A 12,239-nucleotide genomic window follows, 5' to 3' on the forward strand; every position below is an offset into this window, starting at 1 on the left:
GCAGAAGGATAACCTATTGCTGGAATTTAAACCGGGCGAAAATAAGTCAGAAGACTTGCAGCAGAAGTGAAGCTCAGTAAAAATCGCGTGGTTATTGAGTGTAAAGACATAGACTAGATTACAATGAAGGAGGAAATTTGTCGAGCCCTACGCCCTAGGTCCATAAGTCCAACACTTGAAGCGGCCAAAAGGGCTATCCTTGCCAGTAAAGTTCGAATTGGCTGGGTCGTCTGCCGACTACGAGAACAGATAACTCTGAAAAGATGCTTCAGGTGTTTGGAATTTGGGCACGTGGCGAAAAAATGTACTTGCGTTCACAATAGGTCCGACCTGTGTCGAAAAAAAGGACACATTGCAAAAGTCTGCGAAGAAAATCCCAATTGTCTGCTCTGCAGGCAAATAAACGACATTGACAGCGCCCATATCACAGGCAGCAGCACATGTCCAGTGTATAGGAAGGTGATCGACAATATGCGTAAATGAGGTTCCTACAGCTAAACCTGAACCATTGCCAAGCGGCTCAGGACCTGCTCTCCCAGACGATATTGGAAAAAAAACCGACGTGGCTATTATCTGCGAACAGTACAAAAATCTAAACAGTGGAGTTTGGGTTGCGGATAAGAGCGGAAAGGCAGCGATATGGACATGCGGAAATCGGGCCCTAGAAGGAACCACGAAGATCCTCCAGAATGGCTTCACTAGAGCAAAAATAGGCGGAATATCTATTTACAGCTCTTATGCGGCTCCAAGCATTACGACAAAGAAGTTCCATTCTTTGGCGGAGAGGCTAGCAACGGATGCACACAACGATAGCCCTAAGATGGTCACTGGCGATTTCAACGCATGGGCTGAAGAATGGGGCCGCCAAGAAACGAATGCAAGAGGACCTATATTACTCGAAACTCTTTCTCGTCTGAATCCTATAGTTGCTAATACTGGATGCGTGAACACTTTCCGTAAGAGAAGAAATGGGGTCCGTGATAGATGTCGCTTTTGTTAGCGATGTTTTAGCTAAGGATCTGCAGTGGTATGTGAGTGACGAATATACGCATAGCGACCACCAGTCATTTTTGAAATCAGGCATGGTAAACGAATGAAATGGTGTCGGACGAGAGCTGAAACGTGGGCAGCTAATAAGTTTGACGAGGAGATTTTCGAAGAAGTTCTGCAGCAAAATACAGCACTTGAAGGAAGCGCAGAAAATAAAGCTGCGACGAGTATGTGACGCATCCACGCCAAGGTATGTTCTATTCCAGAAGCGAGTTCCGAACTTTTGGTGAAATTCTGAAATCGGCGAATGCCGCAAGGCCTGCCTCAAGGCGTAGTCAGCGAAACAGAAACCGATCTGGATACGAGCAATTATATGAAGAATACAAAAACGCTCGTAAGAAATTACATGTGGCCATCACAAAAAGTAAAAGCGAACACTTTAAGCGACTGTGTAATGAAGCTGACACGAACCCCTGGAGTGGCGCTTATAAAACCATAATATCAAAAGTTAAAGGCAAACCCCACCGATTTCTTACCCTACTCTGCTTAATGAAAGGGTAACGAATCTTTTCCCACAGAATGTGAGTACCGCGAACCTTCCCACTGTCGAGATAGACACCGCCGAAGTTCCCATGGTAAGTGAAAAGGAGGTCCTCGAAGCTGCGGATCAAATTGTTGGAAATAAAGCAGGATAGCATCCCCAATAAAACTCTCAAGGCAGCAGTGAAAATAGCTCCAAATAGGTTTGCCGAGGCGTTCACCAAATGCCTTAAAGAAGGAGCATTCCCTACACAATGGAAGAAGCAGAAACTAATACTAGTCCCCAAGCCAAACAAACCTTTGGGTGAAGCTTCGTCCTACAGGTCGATATGCCCTCTAAATAATACTGACGAACTATTCGAACGAGTAATCTATAACAGATTAATTCGAATTGCCGAAAAGGATGGCGGTCTCTCCGAAAATCAGTTCGGTTCTCGAAAGAGGGGGTCTACAACGGATGCACTTGTCCTAGTAGCTAACACACCGTACTTGACGAGGGCAAATGTTGTGCAGTGATTACACTTGATGTGAAGAATACCTTCAATTCCTCTAGATGGAGCAAGATACTTGAGTCCCTAATCAACTTAGGCGTGGCGAAGTACCTGGTGCGTATCGTTGCCGATTCCCTAATCGATAGGATTCTCTGCTGCAAATCAGATACCAAACGACATGCGAAGTTCCACAAGGATCTGTCCTAGGGCCACTCTTGTGGATTATTATGTATAACGAGGTACTGACCCTAGACCTTCCTACTGGTGTGGCCTCCATTGGTTTCACAGACGATATTGGTGTGACGGTTGTTGCACGCCTTTTCGAAGAAGTCGAGCTTCATGCAAATGAAGCAGTCTGAGATTAAATCCTGGTTAGAGAATGCTGATCTACAGCTCGCAGAGTATAAGACGGAAGTAGTACTTATTACCAAGTAGAGAAAGTGTACTTCCATGGAGATCAAAGTTGGAACGCAAACAATTCATTCCAAGCCTGCACTTAAGTACTTAGGTGTAATGATTGACCAGAGGTTAAATTTCAGATTGCATGTGGAGGGTGTCCGGATAGCTGAGCGGGTAGAGCACAAGGCTGTCGTACGGAAGTTCGCGGTTCAAATCCACTAGTGGCAGTGGGATTTGCATCGTGATTTGACGTCGGATACCAGTCGACTCAGCTGTGAATGATTACCTGAGTCAAATCAGGGTAATAATTTCGGGCGAGCACAATGCTGACCACATTACCTCCTACAGTCTACTGTAGTGTACCGTTACGTTCTTGAATGAAATGCTCTAACACACTTCATGGCCCTGAACCAATATGAATTGTTGCGCCAACGATTATTATTATTATTATATTATGTGGAGAGTGCAGCAGCCAAGGCATATAACATCGGAGCGGTGGTTGCGAGAATGCTACCAAATATAGGTGGCCCAAGGCCGAGCCGTTGACTCCTTATTTCGAAGGTGATCAGTTCGATCCTACTGTATGCAGCACCAGTATGGGCAGATGCACTGAAAAATATAGCAAATAAGAGAAAGATTGAAGCTGCGTATCGCATAAGTATACTCCTAACATGTTGCGCTTACAGAACAATATAAAATGAAGCAGCTTGCGTGATAGCAGGAATGGTCCCGATTGAAATCCTGGCGAATGAAATACAACGACTTTACGATCGAACGTACCTCACCGGAGAATCTCCTGCCCGTCGGCGACAGTTCGCACGAACTGAAACTGTCGCGGAATGGCAAGAGAAGTGGGACGAGTCAGAAAAAAGCCGCTGGATCGAACGACCCCACGGCGAAGTAGGAGGCTGCCGAGCATACCTATATCGATTTGGGCGTGTTGATTCGTCATATTGCCCAAATATTGCAGAGGACGCAGAACATGCCTTTTTTCATTGCTACATTAGAAGCTACAACCGAGAAGCACTTTACACCCGAAAATATAATGGAATTTATAGTGAAAGCAAGGGAGATATGTACCGAAGTCGAAAAATTGATTGCCGCCATCGGAAAGAAGCTTAGGCAGGAAGAAGTCATCCGAAAAAATGAATGCAAGAGGAATACGAATATTAACATGAGCGCAGAATAAATTCTGATCCAGCCCCGCAACGTAATACCAAATGGGAGTCCCGCGGGGAGAGTGGAAGGAGAAGGTGGTTTTAGTGGGTAAGAGTCCCACATAACCGTGTGACAGGAGCCTGCGGTAGCTGTTGAAGCTTCCCACCTTCCATCGGAAAAAAAAGACGGATATTGAACCGATTTTAATAAGGTTTTGTTTGCAAAACAAGAGAATTTAAACGATTTACACCGAGTTTTCGAGGATGCGTAGAATTCGATTTCAATTAATCAATACATCCGTCTGACCACATCTACATTGAAAGTTCGTCACATAACCTTTCTTACTCGAAGCGTCCAGCCTCTAGTATCCCGACTTGTTTTAAAACTGTAAAGAGTGCAAGAGTGCCCTTAAGTGTCATCTTATGAACGCCAACCAATGTAAATAAGCTCTCAAGGAAATAACTACAATACAACCGATAGAGTTCAAATATTTTTATTAGATATTATATGAAAAATTAACACATTTAAACATATTAGCAAATATCTATAATAATCATAATATTCATCCTCAACTAATGATACTTATAAAAATTAAATCTATACAATAGAAGAAGGGGAAAAATATTTCGCGATTATCACTTATTACACTTTTTTCCGCATTAAATTCTCACTAATTGCTATATACAGATTTCTACAAAAATCTCCAATCTAGAAAATAGTTTTACAAATTAAACTTTATTTCTTATCAAGAAAATATTTTTCTGCAATTTTTTTTTTTGACAATGGTCGGTAAATAAAATATATTTTAAAGATCTTTGAAGAAAAGTAGAAGGATTGCAATAGTATTGCCCTTTATGCGTTATATACAAAAGGTAAGCTTTAATCTATAATTATGTGGTGCGAGTTTCAATTTCGAAAGTATAATAAAAAAATATTGGGAAGAGTGTATTCACAAATCGTATAAACTATGATGTCCCGGCTTGAAAGATAATAGCCATGAAAGAAGAATCAACAAAATGCAATCAACTGAAAAAGCGATATCATAAAAAATTAAATACAAATTGAAAATTGCGTAAACGGATATGTTATGGCTAGCAAAACGGCATCGACTAAATTCACGTTAAAAGTACTTGAAAATTATTCCCTGTGTCTAAGATAACAAATATTGGTTGACTTTACAGTTTACATCAAATCAAGTAGAATATTTCACGGAAGCATCGAATCGTGGCTAATTCTTTCCCGCATATTCCATTTAATTACAAATCAGATAAGGAAAAATCGAAAATATTACAATGAAAGCAAAGTTCTATTGTGAAGTCAGATAGTAACAAAAGAGCAGAAATGGTTTTTATCTCTAAAAGTTTTATATATTATCTGTTTCCATTGAAATCCTATCACAGGATTTATATGTACATATTTATAAAGTCTAAATACTTTAAATTATCTTCAACATGCTATACATTTGTTTATTTCTTCTGGTTTTCTTTCTACATAAAATGTCTGTATCCCTACTTTAACTGCATCGACTACGTGAACTAATATAAGTACCTCTAAAAGTTATTCATTAAAAAAATGAATTTGCAATGGTTTATGTTCTTATCAACTTTTGCTTCATATTATGATATTTATATGCGTGTATGAAAGGTGCATGGAGTCGAAATGAAGATGTCTTTTTATTCTAATGTAGATGATGCACGCATTTGTGAAACTTCTCGAACAACTAACGCTCAAAATGCTTTTGTTTTTACAAATTCGATGATGCACTAATTTGATTCGTTTCTTTGTTTCCCCCGTAATACTCAGTTATTTGATAAATTATGTTCATCCTTAAATTCTATTTTTATAGAAAAATTGCTTGCCTCGAACAAGTGAAATCAAAGGCTTGTATTTCGTTTTAATGCCATACGTGTTGCTTCTCTCCGCGTTAAAACCTCACAAAAACAAGATCCACATGTAATAGGGGCTAGGGAGAAAATCGTCTTTGGGATAGAAAAAGATCCAAGTGATTTTTCAATATTATATACAAACTTTTTACCTTTATTCATATGGAATAGCGATAATTTAATAAAATTAATTTAAATAAAATCCAGGCTACACTAAAAATTGTAATCGGTTTTAGTGAACAAGAAAAATGCACATAAATATTCCAGAGAGATTTTTTTTTAAATTAGCAAATACAATAATTACAACTAAAAATTCAATTAAATCCTTAACAATTATGATATTGTCGTAAAAATAAAAATAGATTCCAATGAAACATTTTCATATTCACTTTCAATCGGAACAGATAGAAACAAGAAAAACTGAAATCTTTCGATCAGCATTTAATGTGAACGATTAAATATACTTTACAACGACATCTATTGGATTATTTAAGTATTGCTCTTTTCGTTTTAATCTAATTATTAAAAATGTAGCAGAGTGTCTCCGATATTATACTATACTTAATGAAATAATTCAATGTTAAGAGAAACTATAGATTAGATTAACTATACAAGGGTTGTGTGCGACTGAAGTATACAACACGTAGACCTCATCTTATGGTTTGTATTCTGATTTACTCTTATTCAATTGCTACGGGACCATCATAAATTCCTTCTCACCGTGGCACCTTTAAATTTAAACTGTTGTTGCAACAGTTACGATTGATCCACCAGATTTTCCCGGAAATGTTTGATTTTCTGTACAAAGTATCCCTCGAGACTTTCCGCGCACTTATAAAATGGCGATTCTTTTGGATTGTAGTAGCGGCAGTTGTCGAAAATTTTAGTCATATCACCGATGAACTCTGACAATTTAGAATACATTTTTGAGTTGATTTTATCGTCGATTTTCTGGAGATCTGTAAATAAATAATATAGCTTAGATGAAATAAATTATTTGCATAGATTAACTGAAAGTATAATAAACTTCTAGAGGAGCTAAATATACATCGTCCTTAAGGAATACTTTCGGCTTTTCCCACATAGTGCACACCACAAACTTTGACACAATTAATTTCTATTTCTATTTTTTAGGTAGGGACGTACAAATATATGGCTACTGTACGTAGCTAGTAATACATGTATATGCGTTAAGTATGTCAGACTGTGGCGGCATTCTACATATTTATTTAATTAATTAATAATTTAGGTCTACTATAAATTTGTTAACAATAGTAAAACTTCCAACAAACTTTCCAATATTGCTCTCCAAATTGTAGCCTATATTATTGGGATGGATGGCAATTTCTAATAAATTAAAAAAAAAAATTATTTTAAGCAATCGACCTCGATCTTCAGACCAATCTTCATTGAATCATTAGCGCAAATTGCGTGACCATATTATCGAAGACGCCTCTCTCGCCATTAATTACTAACATCAAACTGCCCCGGCGGTTTAAACTCCAGTTCTATATATATGGTTGCCATTCACTCTTTGGTGGGGTATAGCGCGTCAAACACTCCTGTGTGCCATCGTTTGCTGAAATACCAAATTACCTGAAATGCCCTTCAGCTAATCCCACGACATCCCAAGTTCTTCGTTTGAGATAGTGCCAGGCCAACAGACTCCGATGGTACGATGTAGACAGGTATTGAAGAAAGCTTTAAGCTTTTAGGTAACAATTGAGTTCACTTTCCATGTGCTACTCCCATATAGCAAAACAGAAAGAACACTGACAGAGAACAGTCTCAACTCTATCTTGAGGTGGAAATAACTGCATTTCCAGACTTTAGACAGAGCAGTGAAAATGAATTTAGTGTTGTTAATGCGTCAGGCAATATCCAGCTCAGTGCCACAGTCGGTAGAAACCAGGCTTCCTAGATATACAAATGTATCGACGCTTTCGATGCTCTGTCCATTAACGCAGGTAGGGAGTGTGCGATGACTTGTTAGACTGAGTACCTTGGTTTGTTAGTGTTTAGCTTCAGTCCAACTCTGCTTGTCTCTTTCCAAATTCAGAGCCAAGGTCTATGACCCGGTGGGAGAGAAAATAGATGTCAACAGCGTAGTCGAGGTGTTTGAGGAAATCCTCCGAGACTTTACTCCGGTGTAGCGGGTGACAATTTCCGCCAGCATATGTCGCTCTGATAATAGATATTATTTTGTCCGGAATGATCCTCTTCCAGATACACTCCCTGTTCACGGTATCGAAAACTTTCTCGAAATCGATGAAGAACAAGTGCAGCGAAGATGTAAACTCTACGCACTGTTCCAAAATGATCCGTAGGGCGTTAACGGAACGGAAACCCACTGCCACCAGTAAGATTTGAATGGCGATCTTCCGTATGACATCCATGTTCTCTAACCACTCAGCTATCCGGACACACGCACGCAGATGCCCCCCCCCCCCAACAATTGTCACACTCAAAACGGGTCCCCTCCTTTTAGTCCAGTCATTGAAGCTTTTAACCTTCGAATTCTTTCAGTAAACACCAATTGACATGAAATTTGAAGTGGAGGTAGATGGTGGCATAAGAAACAATAGTTATATAATCCGAAATAGATTTTTTTCCGAAATAACAGCAGAAATCGATTAAATGGTCAATTCTAAGCAAAAAATGTTGAGTGAAACATTTTCGTACTAGTAGTAGTTTACGAATTGTTCATGTTCAAACATGTTTTATCATCGGAAAAATGCATGTTTTTCAACGGTTTTCGCAGATAACTGGAAAGCCATGCATTTAGTGTAGAAATGATATTGAGCAGAAACTTGGTTTTCTCATATAAAAATATAAATTGAAAGTAAGAGAAAGTGAGAGAATCCCCTCTTACAATAAATTCTGAAAACTTGGAGGATAGAGTGCTTACTTTCAGAAAAAACTGTGATTTACTCCAAACATTTTTTTTAAAATTTTTTAACATTTTTTTTAAATATCACAAAAAAACAAAAAAAAACTAAAGCGCAAAAATGCGACCTCTTCTCGCTTAAATACTAACTCAGCAGTTTAAGACCATCATTATTTCTTGAGATATTTTAAAAAATGAGTTTTTCATTTAAAAATAAACTGTGTCATCAAAAATGAACTAGAAATTACCGAACAAGATTATTTTTGAAGAAAATCGATGGAAATGCTGTTTTTGGAAAAAATTTACTATGTTCGAAAAATTTAAGTTTGCTCATTGTACAGTACAATCATTTGAAAGGTCACAGCTCAACCAGTATGTAGATCAAAGCTGGGCAAGAAAACATTAAAATATTGGATAACAAATTTCAAATGTACGAGCTACCTGGCGAAAATCGCTACCAAGAAATACTAAAGAAAATTAACAAAATGTTATCAGGTAACCACCAATTGAAGCTGACAAGTAGACTTGGCAGGCAAACAAATGCTGTACAAGATGGCCCAAGATAAATAACTCTATTGGACCTTTTGCGAATGTCAGCGCATTTGTGACATTTGTAAAGCAAACATAATTACAATTGGTTTGGAGAAACTATTGAACGCTATACTCCTCAAGCATGCGGAATTACTGTGTCCATTTTTTTCGGAATAATTTATCGGTGATTTTTGTAGTAGTTTTTCTAATCGTGCGGCGTTCAGTGCATCAAGTTTCACCAGTTCGTCTCTAAATTTGAACAGATTGAATAAACAACCACATCAACTAAACGGTTAAATTTCTAAAATGTGGAAATATACTATTATTAACTTTGTTTGTGCAGATATCGGAACCGGATATAGTTTGAGGCCTAGATTTCGTAGAGATGCACCACTGTGATTTTTTTCAGATTTTTCGGTTGGATAGGTTCTAAGAACGAGACCTATTACAATTTTTGGGGGTCATATGTGCCCTCGCTCCCGTATGTTTCACCCAATCGCAAATATTTAACCAGTTTCGAAAAGTACTAATTGAGACCTTTCATTTGATACCCCACATGGCTACATTCTATTAAAAAAAAATTTGCACCCTCCATTCACATGTATGGGGAGCCCCCCCTTAAACTTAATACAAGATGGTGCTACTTACTGCATGTAAAGGGAACACCAGATTACATACTCTCACCAATTTTCGTGACAATCGGTTTAGCCGTTTCCGAATAAATCGGGTGTGACAGACAGACAGACAAAGAGTCGATTATAAAATTTGACGTGCCCTTCCGGGTAATTAGGACCACAGGGAAATTATGGAAGCTAAGGCTAAACTGAAAATTGGAAGAGTAAAAAAAAATACTGAATCAACTGCACGGGAAGCCGAGAACTCATGGCCTGAGTGTCGCGGCCAAAAGGGATGATTCACAGCAGATCACATCCCCTCGTGTTAGCGTGTGGAAAGTGAACTTTCTGTTTCGCTGAGAGAGAAGCAGCAGAAAGATGTTATCTCTATTTTTTTTCTGTATTTTGGCCATTTTCAGCGTTTTCTTGTCGTGCTTGTTGCAGCCTTAATTAACATGCCATTGACGACCTTAACACTTTACCGACTGACCGCTCCGCAGCAGATTTTTCATGGCGCCGGCTCTGTTTCGGTTTAGGCTGTCGTACGGGATTGTCCCTGTGCTTTGTAGTTTTTCATTTCCATTTTTAAGGTTTTGTGTGAAACAAAACCTTATTAGAATCGATTCGATGTCTGTCTGTCCGTCTGTCTGTCTGTCTGTCACACCCGATTTATTCGGAAACGACTGGACCGATTGTCACGAAAATTGGTAGGAGTATGTAATCTGCCGTTCCCTATACATGCAACAACTGGCGCCATTTTGTATTAAGTTTAAGAGGGGCTCCCCATACAGGTGAAAGGAGGCTGCAAAATTTTTTTTCACAGAATGTAGCCATGTGGGGTATCAAATGAAAGGTCTCAATTAGTACTTTTCGAAACTGATTCAATATTTGATGTTAGGTGAAACATAGGGGAATGAGGGCTCGAAATATGACCCCCAAAAAGTGTAACAGGTCTCATTCTCAGAACCTATCCAACCGAAAAATCCGAAAAAAATCACAGTAGTGCATCTCTATGAAATCTAATCCTCAAAATATATCCGGTTACGATATCTGCAGAAGTAAAGTTAATAATATTATATTTCCACATTTTAGAAATTTGCCCGGCACCCTCCTTAAGTTCATCGTAGAAGCACAAAATTTAGCATAGGTGTAATAAAGGACATGGTGCACAATTCGATCAAGTTTGAAGAAAATCCAACTATTATTAACAAAGTTATGGGGGGTGAAACTTTACAATTTTTTGTGAATTTCGTGCATTCTACAACATGCATGACGTCATCATCACATATCAATTCGTCAATACCACAACGAAATGAGTTCTTATGAATTCGGTCGCAGAGAATTATTTTGTTTTAGTTTTCTAGATATCTGTCAACCAGACCTGTGTGTATGAAGGTATATAATATATGCGTGTTAACGAACTTTGCGGGTAGTGCCTAATTCAAATAGATATAAGAAGTAAATCGGAAGTATGGGTACGATCAATTTATATACGTGTATATATGTGTACAGTAGTAGTTTGTTTAGGGTGAGCGTAATATCTATGGCTGTAATATGTCCGTATGTCTCGTAGTCTCGTAATTTGGAAAAATATGAAGGATTATGTTAGATTTGTAGCTATATACGGATAGAAAAATGTGCGTTGAAATTTCTTACATAAGATGAACACAAAACCTTTATATCCGAAGCGCAAGCTTCCGGTATTCCGACTTGTTTATTTTTTGCAAATGGATGAATGGATAACATTTTCAGGGTATAGCGTCAAAATTTCAAGTCGATTGGTGTAAAATTGACGAAGTTATGAGTATTATTAGAACGTCCGTTGCTCCAGGCCGGGTTCGTTAGCGCGCAAAACTTAAAAATCGCCGTACCAATCATTTCGATATTTTGCACAGTATTCTGCAAATTATTTTCTAGGTATCCCTGGGAGTTTTTTTATTTTATTTTTTTTGTATTTTTTATTAATTTTAAATTTATTTGAATTAGCCCATTTTTAGCAAAAACCGAGTTTTTGGCTCCCAAATGCTAAGAGAAATTGAAAAATCGACAAAAAATTAAATTCTTCCAGGGTAACCTCGTGAAATATCTCCTTAACAAATGCACTTTGATTTTTTGTGTCCCTGGATCCTAAAGAAACGCGACATGGAAATGATATCTACCATCAGACCACATCAACTGAAGACACAATTAAAAAACGTCAAGGGCCCCATGGATGATAGCGAGAAAATCAGAATCTATCAGACAACCTGCATCGATTGTGAAAAATTATATATAGGGCAAACTAGAAGATTAATAACGAGGTTCAACGAACATATACGGGAAGCAAATCTGGCGAAAATAAAAAATAGACCAATATATGCCCTCAAATCATTGGTAGCCAGACACATCATCGAGGAGAAACATGCAATAACGGAGGATAACCTAAGGGTAATTAAAGAAGTTAGTGACTTCACGAATTGGACGCATTAGAAAGTTTCATCATCCACAAGATATGGGAGGATAAAAGAATTAACGGTAATTTAGGAAACATCTTCAGTTGGCTTTTCGAGTTAATTAGATAAGTAATTAAATGAACTAGCAATTAAGGTCTAGATTTAGATACTTAAGCTGGTCCATAAGCAGTTCAGACAAAATCTCAATGTGGAAGAGGTCAGCAGGTCCCATTCCATTATAAAATAAGCCGAAAAAACTACATATATAGCTGAAGGAATAACAGATAACTTATTGCAGCGATGCGTTGGTGTAA

General features: G+C 38.1%; 1 protein-coding gene across 5 annotated transcripts in view; it reads right to left on the reverse strand.

The window, feature by feature from the left end:
• Window positions 1–4,055: 4,055 nt before the first annotated feature.
• LOC119649046 (nucleosome-remodeling factor subunit NURF301) overlaps window positions 4,056–12,239 on the reverse strand; it is a 64,564-nt gene continuing 56,380 nt past the window's right edge. For all 5 annotated transcript variants that reach the window (XM_038051019.1, XM_038051020.1, XM_038051021.1 and 2 more), the window contains one exon: window positions 4,056–6,420. In XM_038051019.1, the coding sequence (XP_037906947.1) occupies window positions 6,218–6,420 (203 nt within the window). In that variant the 3' untranslated portion in view covers window positions 4,056–6,217. The remainder of the gene's footprint in view (window positions 6,421–12,239) is intronic.

Source organism: Hermetia illucens, chromosome 2 (genome assembly GCF_905115235.1).
Source record: "Hermetia illucens chromosome 2, iHerIll2.2.curated.20191125, whole genome shotgun sequence".
Taxonomy (NCBI): Eukaryota; Metazoa; Arthropoda; class Insecta; order Diptera; family Stratiomyidae; genus Hermetia; species Hermetia illucens.